Source organism: Sceloporus undulatus, chromosome 1, assembly GCF_019175285.1.
Source record: "Sceloporus undulatus isolate JIND9_A2432 ecotype Alabama chromosome 1, SceUnd_v1.1, whole genome shotgun sequence".
NCBI lineage: Eukaryota > Metazoa > Chordata > Lepidosauria > Squamata > Phrynosomatidae > Sceloporus > Sceloporus undulatus.
The window spans coordinates 14,585,528-14,602,073 of NC_056522.1; the positions used below are offsets into that span (position 1 = coordinate 14,585,528).

The following is a 16,546-nucleotide window of genomic DNA, read 5'->3' on the forward strand; positions in this document are numbered from 1 at the left end:
CTTGCAATACCAAAATGATAGCAGTACCAGTTCTGTGAACTAGCTGGGGTTGCGTATCAGCCTGATAGCGAAGGTTGTCTGAACTATGGTGTATAGTAATGTTATTGGGAATTCTAGATGATAACTGCGGTCAATTACTTCCCACCCCCCGCTGCTTTATCTCCTGGCTGTAATCCTCCAGGGAAGAAGATATTGGATTGTTTGGCCAGCGGTACAGTTGGCTAGAGTGGAGTGTTTTCTGTTCACTAACAAAGGCCTGTTACAGACTGCCAAAATAAAGCTGCTTTGGGTCTCTTTGGAGGTATGCTGTTTAAATGATGCATGCATCCTAAGAATCCGGAAGCTGCACCAAAGCTGCACTCCAGTGCTTAGGAATGGAGTGTGGCTTTGGCGCGACCTCCTGACTCTTAGGACCCATGCATCATTTAAATAGCATGCCTCCAAAGAGACCCGAAGCAGCTTTATTTTGGCAGTCTGTAACAGGCCAAAGAAAGTTCTGTTCTCCATTTGCTTTTCCATTGCATATTGAGGACTTGTATTTGAAGAAGGGGATTGATAACAGGACACTCCTGACTACAGTAGAGATCTGAAGGATCAGGGGGTGTGTGATTTTTTTTGTGTGTGTGGTGGGGGCTTTCCCCCTTGTTTTTTTCATGAAGCCATTTTTCCAGGATACAATGAAAAATAGATTATGGCATATTTTTTAAAAGAATGCTGAATGAAATATTTAAGACAAAATGTTCTTCTATTCATTTCCTCCATATTATTTCTAAAATCTATGTAAGAGGTAGACTTTTTAGTAAGATTATGTGCAGTATCAGGTCATTACAGTTCCTGGTCTTGGTTTCCTTTTATCAGTTCTTTTTATAGGAATGAATGTGTTATGTCTGCTTGACACTATGAAGAACTAGTGGAGAGATTTTTTATTTTTGTTTTACTAATGTTGACAGTTTCTTGTTTATATTGGGATTATTTTTCCTGTTCCTCAGAAACCAGAACCAAAGGTTCCTTATAGTTCAGGTGTTCCTTATGAATTAAGGCCATGTAACTTCATTTTTAACAACAAATACAATTTTAGACAGTATGTTCAATTTGCAATTATACAGTATTTGGAATAAATTATACTTTTAACATAGCAAACTCTATTCTATACCAAATTATACATAATGCATTTTATGTTCTTAAAGTAGCAAGGTAAGTTTCAATGTGTAAAGAGAGCTAATATTGCATTTTTCATTTTTTTAAAAGTCCCAGACCCCACCCCCTGGCTTTTCAAATTTCTAGAATGTTTACATGTATATTCCTAAAGCATTGTTGTGAATGGGATGAGATGGATGAAATAAATCCTGCAGCTCACCATTTACTCCAATAGGAGTGTGTTTTCTCAGATTGTCTGTTGTTAGACAGCTCTTTATACTGGTGAATGTGACATCTTGGCTGCTCTTTGGCTCTTTCCCAGTATTCTCCCAATTCAGCCTATTTTCCTTCCCTTGCTCTCGTATAATGTTTACACAGTTCCTCCACAACAACAGTGTCATTACATCAGTGTAACTTCTTTAGCTTTTCTAACATTACTAGTAACTACACTTGTCCATTCACATTTGCGGCTTTGACTTTTCCAGATTTAATTATTCACGTATTTTATTAATATGTTCTCTCTACAAATATTTAGGTCCTCCAGCACAACTCTGTGGTCAACTTGAACCAAAAGTTACACTGAAGAACCTAGAAATTCCTAGAGAGAACACTCCATTAGGCATTTATTGCTCTTCCAGTGCAATTCTGTGGTCAATGTCTGGTAGATGTTTACCACAGAGTTGCACTGGAGGACCTAAAGATTCTTGGAGAGGTGTTCTGTCAGGTAAAAACATAATGTTTTTGTTATTTGCAGTTTCTCCACATTCACGGGGGTCCTGTGCGCTTAACCCCAGTGAATGTGGAGGGAAGAGCGTATAGGACAATAACTTTAGTGTTGGAAGGAGATTTCATTGTCCTAAACCACCAAATTTATATAGGGGATCACTGTATTAAGTACAGTGGTGCCTCGGGTTACGAAATTAATTCGTTCCGCCGCGGCGTTCATAACCCGATTTTTTTCGTAACCTGAAAAAGCCATAGGCGCTAGCACTAAAAGCTGCGATTTCGTGCGAAAAAGCGCCGAAAAGCACCAAAAATTTTTTCGTAAGCCGAAAAAAAAAACGTAACCCGGAACAGTTTTTTCCTATAGGATTTTTTCGTATCCCAGGAATTTCGTAAGGCGGTGCTTTCGTATCCCAGGGTACCACTGTACTTAGAGCTTTTCAGTCCCAGGAAGCTAGTTGCTCGGGAGAAAAAAACTTCCCATGGGGGAAATGCTTCTTAAACAAACTAAGTTAAGCACATTCAATTTGTTTTAATTTCTGTTGTAGAGTAAAATGTGAACTATCTCTATTGCATTTCATTGAATTTAAAACTCCTCAACTTATGTTTAACTGTCCTGGACTACAGCCAGCACAAGTCCAAACAAATGCTGATAAGGATTGTTTAACAAAAAAAGAGCGAAAAGGCGGGCTACAGACCTTTCGGTTAGTCCACATGAAGTACACCAGTAACAAAGCCAAGGTCAGGATTCCAGAGTCCACAGAAGTCACTTCGGTCCAAGGTCAGGGCAGCCAGAAGGTAACAAGAGTCCAATCCATTCTGAAGTCAAGGGTTCAAGGCAAACAAAGGTTCTAGGGAGCAAGAAACCAATGCTGACAGTGATCACACAGAAGGATACTGCAATAAACTCTGACACCAAGTACACCTCTCCCAGGTGGCTAAGTAGGAGACTCTCTTCTCGGTGTCAGCTGAGGCTTGTTTGCCAATTCTCTCTCAGCAATTCTCCTGGACCAATGCACACAAGCACTCTCAGCCCTGTGTTGCTTAAAGGAAGGCACCTCCAAGCCTGGCTCTTTCCCAGAGTCACCACTAGGCTGCTGAGCCTCAGGAGGAATCCCTCCAACACTAGGACCTGGCTGAGCCTCCTCCTCTGGGGCTGGGAGGTCACAGCTGGGATCTGGCAGAGCAGGATTAGCACCTGGTGTAGCCTCAATTTCCCCTTGCACTAGAGGAGCTACATCCTCCTCCTCATCCTTTGAGTCTGGCTCTTGGCTGGCCATGACATTAACTGTGCCCTAAATTTGCAGATTGTCTGGTTTGAAGTCATATTTATTCATCATTTCCCATAATAATATGTGATGGTTTGATTTATGTGTAATTCCAAACCATGAATGGCTGTCTTTGGGTTCTTTTCTAGGCAAACTCAGAATCCCTTCCACATTTCCTAGTGTGCTGATAACTGTGGTTTGCTATTATAAGAAAGATGAGCAATTTGTCTTATATAGTATAGTTTCCCTATACACAACTTTTAATGGAAACACTATATATTTGTTCCTAAATCAAATCATAGATATTCAAACTAGAAAATACACAAGTATGAATTAGATTCTAATATTGAAAATGAAACACTTTTAATATGTCCTGACATCTTCCTTATTCACTATTCTGTTTCTCATCCTGTTGCCAGAATCTGGTTGGTGGTGTACAATGGGTTGTTGTTGTTGTTGTTCTTGCTCTATTTATTTGTATCCTGCCCTTCTCCCAGTATAGGGACCTGTTACATTAGGATATGTACTTTTGTTATTGAGGACGAAGGTATCCAGTACTTCTTTGCACAGTGACCTTCTTCCCCACTTGCAGCTTTAGCCAATCTGTGGATGAGAGACTTCTGGGAAGTTGTACAAAAAGGGAAAAGGGAGAGTCATCTTCCTCCCAGTTTTTCTGTGAATGATACCTATGAATCTTTGGTCCTCTGCCTTTGTTTAGCCATGGGAGTGCACTCCATTTAGATCAAACTGTATTATGCAACTACCAGAAGTACAGCAGAATGTGCTGATGGATGTTTACTAGCACTTAAACAGAATCTTGAGGTATGAATCCTGTTTTGCATGTTCTGTGAATTCAGCATATCTCTTCATAGTCAGTATCTTGGCTGCTGTACTAGTAGAAAGGTGATGTATAAATTAAATATTAAATAAATAAATATATGCTTAGTCTCATATCCTGTTGCTGCTGAATTTTCAAGACAGCTGACATGATCCACAATTTTCTGCATAACAGTTGAGAGACTGGCACTTCAAACATATTGCTTATGACTTAGGTTCCAGTTCCATATCTGTACTTTATCCTTGGTTGATCTATTAATTTTCTTCAGTGAATTTTATATTTCATAATTTTTATTTATTTTTTCAGCAACCCTAAAGCAGCCAGTCAAAGAGTAAATAAGAAAGTAAACAATGATGCATCACTTCGGATTCAAAATTTATCTATTTTGGTGAGGCAGATTAAATCATATTACCAGGTAAGTAATTTTTTTTCTCATTAACTATCTAAAGAATCATAAATTACACAGGAAATAATCTGAGCATGACCAATAATTGATAAGAGATATATGCAAAATATAACAGCTCCTGCTAAACTACTTAAGTGGCTGGCAACAGATAGCCCCTTCCTGCCTCCTTTTACTAGTGCTGGATAAACTTTAAATGAAATACAATATTGGATGTTTTGAGTACATCTGGGTTGCAAGGCATCAAGACTAATATGCTGGCTTCTTATTGAGAATTTTGGTGGCTTCATATTCAACTGCCAGATAGACTGGTGCAATGTGCACACTTAAGGTGGGGTGTATATCTGTCAAGTGTTGCTGTTATGAACTGGTGGTGACATTTTCTTGTATTGGATCCGTCTCACAATCTAGCTTTAACAACTCTTTTCTATTGCCACTCTTAGTTTTCTTCCTTCATACCCATTTGTTTTTGGTGATATGGGAAAATGCTACCTTTCCCTGTCTGAGCCACAGACTGATTTTAGGGATTAATGAAGTATGCCCATATTTGCATTTTCAGGTTGAATATCTTATATGTGAAACATCCAGACTCACGGGCTACTGGGGACATGGGTGTAGGAGTTGATGACTGTGTAGTGTAAGTGGCACTTGCCTGTCTCACACAGCAGTGATAATGCTAAGAAACAAGTTGGGCACATCTTCTGCGACCTGGATCTTAGTTCATCCACTCTGGTCACAAGCATGTTGGGACTGTGCCAGCTGCCCGGCCTGCTCACAGAGCAGGTTGCAGCTGCAGAACTCAACCCATGCCGCCAGGAGCTGGATTATCCTGGTTCCTTTTTGCTCTGGTACAAAGGACTGGAGCGTGGTTTTTGGCAAGACTTCGAGCTGCTTTGGAGGCATGCATCATTTCATAGAATCATAGAGTTGGAAGAGACCACAAGGACCATCCAGTCCAACCCCCTGCCATGCAGGAAATCACAATCAAAGCATCACCGACAGATGGCCATCCAGCCTCTGTTTGAAAACCTTCAAAGTGGCCATAAGTTGCTTCATTTAGCCTGTCTGTTCCAGGCCATTGCATTTGTTCGTATAAGCCCTATGTAATAAGGCCCAAGTACCTTGCTCTATTTCCTCATAGTGCCAAGAAGGCTAATCCGCACACTATCATGTTTGTCTCTGTCTCTGCTGAAACCATTTGGATGAATGTGTTTCAATCGAAATTTGTATCTAAGGACTATTGCTCAAGTTTGCTCCCCTCACTTTTTATTGTATTTTATTATGAGATAGTCTCTGCCCTCAGGCTTACCATCTGCCTTAGTGATCTTTGTTAACTGCCCCGGGGGTCTTTGTAAGTTAAAGAGTGGACTAGCATGTTTTTCAGTATTGTCTTTTACCAACATTTTGTGTATGTAATAAATAGCGATCTAGTTCTGTCAAAGGACCTATGCAGCATCAACCTTTGTATTCAGATAATAAAATGTAGAGGCAGAATAAATTGCTCTGGGAAAACTACAGTAAGGGGCCATTCCCACTGGCCATATAACGCGATGTATATCACTGCGATTCTCACTCGGATTTTTTTTCCTAGTCGTAATCGAATTTGACCCATCGTTCCCATTGAAAATGGGTGCAAACAGACCTGGGGTTTTTTTACCCTGTTTTCGTTCCCATTGGTATTTTCCCCGTGGTAATTTGAAGCAGGTTATTTTGCTCCCCATTCCCATTGCCCTTCTGGAACTTCCTTTTTTAAAGCAGCTGTCAATCAAACGCCTAAGCGCTTGACATCACAGCCAATCAGTTGCTTAGGCGCTTTTCCCCTCCGGGAAAGGAAGAATAGCCCGTCTGGGAAAGAGAGAAGCCTGTATTCACCCCAAATCTAGGGTTGCCAAATCCCTTTGCATCGCAGGCTCTTCTGTGTCTTCCCAGACTCCCTCTGGGAAAGGGAAAAGGGAACCTCTATTCCCCCCAAATCCCTTTGCCTCCCCCATTTTTCCCTGGGCTGTCTGGGGAGCGATCAAGCAGGCATGTAATGCAAAGCTGATCTGCTGCTCAGGCGCTCAGGCAGAGGCAAAAAAAGAAAAATAGTTAAAAATGGTGTTCAGTGGGTCTCCTCACACATCGGTCTATGAATGTGGAGCAGGGGGGAGGTTGCAGGGGGCATAGTGTGTTTACTGCGTTTGAAGGTCAATGTAGTGCGATCGCCTTACCCTGTTTCCCAATCCACTTGGGGAAAGGCTATGCGAACAGGAGAAAATGGCGCCGGTAATGCAGGAAAGAGAACAAGCGGGTGACATCCCCCAGGCCAGTCCCTTGAGCACTGCTCCTCCCATCCTCAAGTTCCCGAATCAGACACCCTTTCGTTCCCATTCATTTGCCCCAAATCAGACTGAGGAGGCACAGGAAAAACCTCTAAAAATATGCACTCTTTTAAAACCAATTTATCCATCACTGATTCGGGATTTCCAAGGAAAAATCGAATACATGGGGATCAGATCCGAATACCAATGGGAATGAAATCGGCGCAGTGAGGATCGAACACACGCTCAAATGGGAACGATGCACCCCTGATTCGATTCTTGATCCACGTTATAACCCAGTGGGAATGGGGCCTAAGTGTTCACACCTCCTAAATGACTCATGTATACTAAGAGAAAATTAGCTATCCCTCCTCTCCAGCCCCTCCATCAAATCTCGCAGATGTTTATATAGGTTGCAGATCATCGGCTAGGCTTCTGAATAATCCATAATATTGTAACCTGTGATTGACCTCATGCAGCATTATTTTAGGGCTGTAAAAAAAGGGAAGTGCTTGCTTTAGTATTTGGAGGCTTTTCTTACCCTCTAAATTTAGTAAGCTCCATTGATTTCTGTGGTAAGAGTATTATGATCTGACTGTTTGGAAGGTAGATTAACATTACAGTTTACCGGTTGCTGTATACAGTATTTTGGTGCTGGTGGTGGTGACTTGTAATTCAGCTAAAAAATATTGCCTATAATGTGTTGAAAATGCTGTTGGATTTTTATTTGTATGACTATATTTATTTTATTTTATGTTTATCCTGCCTTTCTTCCAAAGTGGGACCCAATGTGACTAACAAACTATATAGCTAATAGTGGTTTGGTCAGTTCATATTTTTTTTATTATTATTTATGGTATTTATACCCCGCCCTTCAGCCCTAAAGGCTATCAGAGCAGCTTACAATTATTATTTTTAATTAGACGGTTCCCTGTCCTCAGGCTTATAATCTAAAATCTATAATGGTGGTGGTATTTATTATGCTATGGTGGTAGGTTTATAACTTGAGTTCAGTCTGTACAGTAGTAGTATTACATAGACTGGACATAAAAAAATAAGCTGCTACAAGTACCACATTCTGGTGGCGCAGTGGTTAAGTGCACCACTCACTCACAAACAATAAGGTTGCAAGTTCAGTATCAGCAAAAGGGCTCAAGCTCGACTCAGGTTTGCATCCTTCTGAGGTTGCTAAAATGAGTACCCAGATTGTTGGGGGCAATTAGCTTACACTTAATTGCACTGATAAGTGGTATAGAAATGTACAGTACTTGCTATTGCTAAACTTAATTCTTTACAATTCAGTTCAGCATTTCAAATTATTTGGTTGTGCCTCTCTATTTCGTTTTGTTACTATGGCGGGGTACAGACCGCCGCTTTGCGGCGGTCTGCCGCCGCCGCCAGTAGGTCCGCGGGGGAGCCGGAGCCTTCAGACGGCCCGACTCCCGCGCGGACCGAAAAAAGAAGCTCCAAAATGGAGCTTCTTTTAGCGTCGCGTTTGCGACGTAGTGAGGCGCCAGGGGCGCGCTCGCTACGTCACAAGCGGCGCGACACGTCTGGACGCTGTGCGTCCAGTACGTAAAGATGGCGGCGCCCGTATGAACAGGGCGCCGCCATCTTGTACGTATTCAATACGTACTATTTGGCGGTCTGTAAACTGCCTATGTCATTTTATTTTTGTTTTATGTCCATGTAAAATAGTATTGGCTTGGAGAAGTAGACTTTCCATTTCTGTTTGACACTGCCAATATAATATTTATATAAATGAAACAGCAACTAGAAAAAGAAAACCCCTTCAGACATATAGAACGTAAATAAGATTGGACATTTGTATTGAACATGCTGCCAGAAAAAAAGTATTATGCTGCCAGATCTGTGTATGGGTTAACATCTGCTATGATAGGTATCCAGATGTTTATGGGAATGCACAACAACTTTAAAGAATTAGGTGCTGTCTAGACTGGGGATTTTCCCTGATTACTGCCATCAGTGTCTAGCAGAGACTGAATAGAACAACTTCATGAAACTATTCATAGAATATTTAGATTTTAGATTGTAGCTGTTTCCTAAAGCAGATCTTTTCAGTCCTGGACAACACTTTGTATTCCTGGTTGCTGGCAATCTATGTGACATCTCTAGATCACATTGCCCTAAATTTAGTGCTACTGTACACTCTTATCTGTATGCTTTTGTCTGTATAGCCAAATCCTCTCATGGTCCTAAATCAGTGTAGAAAATTACTTTTGTAATTAATGAAAAGAGAGCCAGTGTGACATAGTGATTTGAATGTTGGGTTTTGACTCAGGAAACCAGAGTTCGATTCCCAGCTCATCCATATAAACCCACTGGGTGACCTTGGGGAAGGCAATAGCAAACCCCCTCTGAAGAAACCTACCAAGAAAACCCCATGATAGGATCACCTTAGGGTCACCATAAATCAGAAATGAAGTGAAGGCACACAGCAACAAAATTAATGAAAATTATGGCTTGGCTATATTAAATTAATTTCCTTTATGTTCCACTTAGTGGTTGCTTGTTCCTTTTCATCATGTCTCAGTCTTATATGAAATTAGCAAACATTCATTTCCCAAATTTGTGCATAAGGTAAACATTCTGCCTCTATGTACATAAATTACTTCTTTAGGAGTTTCCTTTCCTTTCTTTTTATTTTTGAGCAGCTGACTTTCCCCTACTCTTCACTGTTACAGGGAGGCAGTTTGTAACTTATGATGGCAATGGTTAAAACTCCCCAAAAATGGAATGCATGAAGTAAGTTAGATTGTCTCCATTCCAAATGTTTCGGAGTGGAGGACAGGCAAGAAAATAATCTGTGAATCTGCTGCAGCTATTGTTCTGAGCACAGTTAGGAATGTGCAAAAGATATCATAGGTTCTGTTTGGAAGCTTGATGAAGTAGAGGTACAAGTTGAGTGTAGGGTATATATTAGGAAAACAATTCTGCTTCAGGTAAAATTGCACATTAGTGATGTGGCTGCTGCTAAAACAGGGAACACTATGTACTTCTAAGAATGGTAGAAGTTTTTGGCTTGAGATAGGTTCACATGTTGTTTGGCAGATCACCACCAGAGCAGAAAAATATTTATTTTTCCCTCCAGAACTCATGAGTATTTATTTCTCTTTCAGAATTCAAATTGCCTGAAATGTTATGGAACTATTTCAGACAAATGTCCATGACATTAGGACTCTGTACGGGTTTTATTCCCAGTAAGTCTGAAAAACCCTAAACATACCAACTGGGGTCAGCCCTGATTAGTACTTGGATGGGAGACCGCCAACGAATACTAGGTCCTGAAGGCTATTTTTCAGAGAAAGGAACTGGCTCTGAGTATTCCTTGCCTAAGAAAACCCTATTAAATGTATCAAGTCACCATAAGTCAATAGGCAACTTGAAGGTATATGCACACAAACACATACAGAGAAGACAAAGAAAGACGAAGACATGGAAGAAAACAAAGGCCTATATCCTCTTAATGCGCTATGCTATTGGTTCCATATTTTCCATGGTCATACATTAGTGTCGAAGTAAGGAAGTTAAAATCTGCTGGCTCCAAGCATCTTACTATTTTCATGGCCTATGTATTTCTGGCCTTTTTCCTCCTGCCACCAACAGCTGTGCTGATGGGTTAGCACAGTGGTTCCCAAACTGTGCCCTTTAAGAGATTTTGGACTTCAGCTCCCAGAAGCCCCAGCCATGTTGGCCCATAGTCTGGGATTCTGGGAGCTGAAGTCCAAAATCTCTTAAAGGGCACAGTTTGGGGACCGCTGGTTTAGTATATCAACAAGATTTTGGTTTAATGCTTCAGATACCAGAAACAGTTGCATAGAATGAGCTTTATTATGATTTTCTTGGGCTCTATCTACACTGCAGAAATAATCCCATAATTCCATAGCATTGAGCCATAGCAGTTAAATGTTGTCAACACTTATTTCTGCAGTTATTATTATTATTATTATTAACCTTTATTTATGAAGCGCTGTAAATTTACACAGCGCTGTACATGCAATCTTTTTAGTTAGACGGTTCCCTGCCCTCAGGCTTACAATCTAAAAAGACATGACACAGAAGGAGAAGGGAGTGGTGGAGGGAAAGGGTAAGAGGTCCAGCAGTTCCTCTCAACCTCCGAGGTCTGGACCAAGGCAGATGGACTGGAGGGAGGGCAAGGCTTCATAATGGATGGTTAATCATTATCCAGAGAAAATACATAATCACAAGTAGGATAATACATATACAGTACATAGGAATACAGGAAATGGATCGATAAACAGCCAACAACAGAACATCAGATAGTAAGCGACAATTATGCGATGCCTGGGAAAGCTTCTCTGAATAGGATGGTTTTCAGCTCCGTTTTGAAGCTGGTTAAAGAAGTGATGGCTCTTGCTTGTGGTGGAAGAAGGTTCCAGGAGTGAGGGGCAGCAAGTGAAAAGGGGCGAATCCGGGATGGGGCAGAGGAAATCCTGGGCTGAGACAGGAACCCTTGACTACCAGAACGGAGGGCCCTGGTGGGAAGGTGAAGAGAAAGAAGGTCTGATAAGTAAGGAGGGGCCAGTCCATGGAGGGCTTTGAATGTCGACAGCAGGAGCTTATACTGAATGCGGAAAGGGAGAGGGAGCCAGTGAAGGGATGCCAACACAGGAGAAATGTGGTCAGAGCGGTGGGTGGAAGTGATAATGCGTGCAGCTGAATGCTGGACAGAGATTAAAGGACGGAGGTGAGAAAGAGGAAGCCCAGCCAGGAGGACATTACAGTAATCAAGTCGTGAGATCACTAGGGCATGGACCAGGATCTTGGCAGTAGAGGCGGAGAGATATGGTCGGATTTTGGCAATATTGTACAAAAAGAATCTACAAGCCTTGGCTGTGGTCTGGATCTGAGGGATACACGACAGAGAAGAGTCAAAGATAAAGCCAAGACTGCGGGCTTGCTGGACTGGTTGAATGGAAATGTTGTCCACAGAGACAGAAAAGGAGTGTTGAAGGTTGGGCTTAGGAGGAAAGACAAGGAGCTCCGTCTTGGACATGTTGAGCTTCAAACGCCGATGGCGCATCCACTGCGAGACAGCTGTAAGGCAAGATGAGACTTGCTGTTCAAGCCTTGGCGAAAAGTCAGGGGCAGAAAGATACAGCTGGGTGTCATCGGCATACAGATGGTAGGAAAAACCAAAAGAGCTGATGAGTTTTCCTAAGGACAGTGTGTAGAGAGAAAACAGAAGGGGACCCAGAACAGAGCCCTGGGGAACTCCAACAGATAAGGGAACAGGAGAAGAAGCAATCTTGGAAGGACTTTTGGACAGGAAAGTAGCCTTGATTTTTACAAGACATAAACAACAAAAGGTGTTGAGGTATCACCCCAGACTGGTGGAGCAGTGGTTAAATGCCTATACTGCAGCCACTCACTCACAAACCATAAGGTTGCGAGTTCAATACCACCAAAAGGGCTCAGACTTGACTCAGGTTTACATCCTTCCGAGGTCACTAAAATGAAGACTGCTAACAAAATTTGAGAGTCCAAGTTAAAACAATAGAAAGCATTGAAAATAAACTGGGCCTTCTGTATCTGTGGACTTGCCATCCATGGATTTAAGCATTTTGTTCCCACAAAATACACTCCTTATGTCGTTCCTCAAAGGGCATGGTTTCCAGACCCTTCACCATTTTAATCGTCCTCCTTTGGACACACTCCAGTTTCTCAACATCCTTTTTTAATTGTGATGCCCAGAACTGGACATAGTATTCCAGGTGTGGCCTGACCAAAGGTGAATAGAGTCGCACTGTTACTTCCCTTGATCTAGACACTATACTTCTATTGGGGCAATCAAAGGGCCTGGACATTTCCGCTTATCATATAAAGCGAAATCTACCTTCACTTATCTGATCCACTAACTGTGATCTTAGCTTACAACAAACACCCAATTCTTACCTTTGTCTGTTTTAATAACAACAAATTGAAACCTTTAACCATTGTATCCCCCTCCCTCTTGTACATATTCTATAAACAACATCTGTACTTTCAAGAAACCATTTATGGATTTCCCCCTCATCAGGGGTATCAGTTTCTCCATCTCTGCAATTTCACAGAATCATAGTTTGGAAGAGACTTCAAGGGCCATCCAGTCCAACCCTCTGCCATACAGTAAGACAGAATCAAAGCACCCCTGACAGATGGCCATCCAGCCTAGGTGTAAAAACCTCCAAAGGAGACTGGCCCCCTGAATTCATAGGGTTTTCTTAGGCAAGGAATACTCAGAGGTGTTTTTTCCTGTTCCTTCTTCTGAAATATAGCCCACAGCACCTGATATTCATTGGTGGTCTGCCATCCAAGTACTAACCAGGACCGATCCTGCTTAGCTTCCAAAACCATTTTGATGCATTTTGGGTATATAGGCAATTTGTGGCATGGAACAACATCATTACTGTTTATGAAGCACGCCTATTAAGTCTTTTCCATCCTCTGCATGACTAATATCCCATCTTCTCTTTCCCAAGCCAAATATATCCAGCTCTTTCAACATGTGCTCATAGGATTTAGACCTAAATTGAGATTGCCAGATTGGATACAGGATAGGGCTGTAACTTAAATCCCAAATAGACTAAGAGGCTAAGCAGGGGGGCCTCCAGCTGCCCCTTTTTCAGCCAGATCGGGGCCACGGCAACCGCACACCGCCTCAAAAAGCGGCTCCTTTTTTGTACCCTGGAAAAGGCACCATAGCCGCAGTTCCGCAGCTACATGGCATTCCTTTATCGGTGCTTCATGCGGACACAGCACTGGAGGAGCACCGTCACGGTGTGCATCGTGTAGAGCGGCACGTGGCATCATGGTGCTCTGGAAGTGGAGTCGGTGCTTGTGTCAAGTGGTCTGTATAAGGCCTGAAAAGGAAGACAAGGTATTGTAATACTCTGTCAATATGACCAAAGGTACCATAATAGCATAGTACTCTGTGAAGTACCACGGTACTCTGTGAAGGCACCTGTGCTCCTCTACCCTTCAAACTCAAACCTTCAGCAGTACCCATATCATTTCCCCCCAGCATTCATTAATTCTCAGAATTTTGGGACTCTTCCAGTATTTTGCATAAACCAATCTTGTTGCCAATACCATATACCAGATAATCTTCCCATGTTCTTTGAGTTTTGATCAAAAATTCCTAAGAGAAAGGGTTCCAGATTATTTGACAATTTTAATTTCAGTATTTTCTGCATTTGTGATTGAATGCAACTCTAAAAATTGTTGATTTCTTACAGTTCCATCATATGTAGAAAAATGATCCTACTTCTTTATTACATTTCCAACACTTTTTGTTGGCTCCTTTATGTATTCTGGCCAATTTCACTGGCGATAAGCACCATTGGTACATTTTTTTAAATTCCTTTAAAACATAACGAGTACTTGAGCCTCCCTTTGTACATACAGTATTTTCCCATTGTGCCATACAGTATATGTATGATCCTCTACATTGTTGTACCATTTCCCCATGCATTCCTTTACCTGTTCATCTGCTATTTTGTCCTTAACAGTAAATAATAACATTTGAGCAATTAGATGAGAGTTGTCAGAACATAACAATTTCTGAAATTCTGATTTCTTTAATTCCCAGGCTCCATCTTTTTAATGCACTTTAAACCTTTCATATATTTGTAGATAAGGAAATTACTGTTATCATATTATCTTCTTGTTCCAATTGTTCCCTACTTTTGATATACTCTTCCTTTTGTTTTACTAATAAGTCCACATAGATTAACTAATCATTTTCCCTAGGGGCTCCTTTATAACATGCCACATCTTCCAGAAAAATCCAAAATGGAATTTTTGAACATAATCTTAATTTGTATTTGAACCACACTTTTATTAGTACTCTTCTGACAGGATGATTGTTAAATGCAGCATAGTCCCTCAATTTATTGCACTGCTGGGGAGACCCTTCTCTCTGTCCCACCACCCTAACTGGTACATCTGGTGGGAACATGGGAGAGGGCCTTTTCATTGGCTGCTCCCCGTCTTCTGGAGCACCCTTTCCAGAAGAGCTAAACTAGCACCCTCCCTATTTTCTTTTTGCAAACCAGCATAGACTTTTCTATTTTGACAGGCTTTTGGTGAGTGGTGATAGAAGGCCTGTTTTACACAATGTGCAGGATATTGCTAATTGTTGTTTTGCTGTGTGTATGTGTGTGTGTTTAATGATACATGTTTTAATCTAGTTTTATTTTTAACTTTTGTATTAGGTGGGTTTTTAGCAGTGTTTTTCAATCATTGTAAGCTGCTTTGAGTCCCAATGTGGAAAAAGGCAAGATAGAAATAAATCCTAATATTAATAATGTGTATGTGTTTTCATATTGCCTGTTGACTTACAGCGACCCCATTAATTTCAATGGGATTTCTTAGCCATGGAATGCTCAGAGGAGATTTTGCCAGTTCCTTCCTCTGAAATATAGCCTACAGCACCTAGTATTCATTGGCAGTCTTCCATCCAAGTATTAACCAAGGCTGATCCTATTTAGCTTCCAAGATCAGACAAGATCTGGTGCATAAGGGTATTTAGGCCATTTATATGTACATAAAGTGAAGAAATTATCTATAGTTTTCCAGCCATAAAAGCAGAGCTGAAATATTTCTTTCCTTGACCCCAAAAATTCAAAGAAATGTTAAACTACTGCATTGGCTTTTTAAAGGATTTCCCTGAATTATTTTTGCTCATTTGTTTATAGAGCCAGCAAACATGTACAGTTAATACAGAACTAAATAAGTAAGCCTTAATTGTTAGAGATTATTTTAACTGAGAGACAAATATTTTAAAACTTTGTGATTTCTGTTTTAAATCAGAAGTGAGATTGAATGCTTTATTTTTAAACCTATTCATGTTTTTAATCACATTGGAAGATACAATCGCCATGCAGATATTGTAAGTATTTATATTTGTTTCTATAGGAGACATTGCAACAGTTGATTATGATGTCTTTGCCAAATGTCCTAATAATTGGCAAAAATCCCTTTTCAGGTAAGTCTTAAATTAATTTTAACGCAGGTCTGCACGCTTGTCTTCTGAATATTCATAATTTTATATAACTCTCTCAGGTGTTCAAAGGGTATCATACACATTTGGATTATAAATTGAAGGTGAGAGAAAGAGTGATTTGGTTAAGGTCACTTAGTGAGTAAATACGAGGTGACATTTAAACCATGAATTTACTGAGTTTAGTCAGTGTCTTGTATCATCTCTCTTCAACATTAGATACTCATTGAGAAAGGGCTAGACAAATGCAGGCAGATAACATTCTCTAGAACAACATTCATATACTGCTGTCCTAGTTCTTGGTACATATAATGGGTTTTTAATTCTTTCTACTCCATACTTTTAATTACGTATTGATTTATTGACTTCTGGTATTAATGTGCACAAAATGAAGGCAGCAAAAAAGAAAGAGCATATGTGCTTAATGCTAACATACTTTTTTGAATTTTGAATTGTGTCCATTTATTTGCATATAATTTGAATCAGGAAAAACATACCTCTTGTGATTTCTTCTCAACGAAGGGAAATGGAAAATATGTGACAATTATGCTTACAGTCTTTCAGGCCACAATAGAAAACTAAGGACAACCAGCACAGTATAGGTTCTTTGTTAGAGTGGAGGAAATGGCTAGTTGTAGGGGTTGCTGGAATGAAGTTACGTATTGCCCTGTACAGCATAGATTTGAGAAGGACTGCTCCAGCGTTTTTTCTTCTTTTCAGTTTTATCAGATATTATATGCCTCTCTGCATATCAGTTGCTGAGCAGCAGAGTACTGCCATACTCATATCTTACTCTTTGCTTTCCGTGAACAGCTTATTGACTACTGTGTGAAAGTTTAATATCCATTTGCC

The 16,546-nt window shown here is 40.7% G+C and overlaps 1 protein-coding gene across 6 annotated transcripts in view; it reads left to right on the plus strand.

Moving 5' to 3' along the window:
- The window catches only part of CCDC88A (coiled-coil domain containing 88A), a 143,586-nt gene that overhangs the window by 37,487 nt on the left and 89,553 nt on the right, over nucleotides 1-16,546 (plus strand). For all 6 annotated transcript variants that reach the window (XM_042451803.1, XM_042451793.1, XM_042451813.1 and 3 more), the window contains exons 3-4: nucleotides 4,273-4,381; nucleotides 15,610-15,679. In XM_042451803.1, the coding sequence (XP_042307737.1) occupies nucleotides 4,273-4,381; nucleotides 15,610-15,679 (179 nt within the window). The remainder of the gene's footprint in view (nucleotides 1-4,272; nucleotides 4,382-15,609; nucleotides 15,680-16,546) is intronic.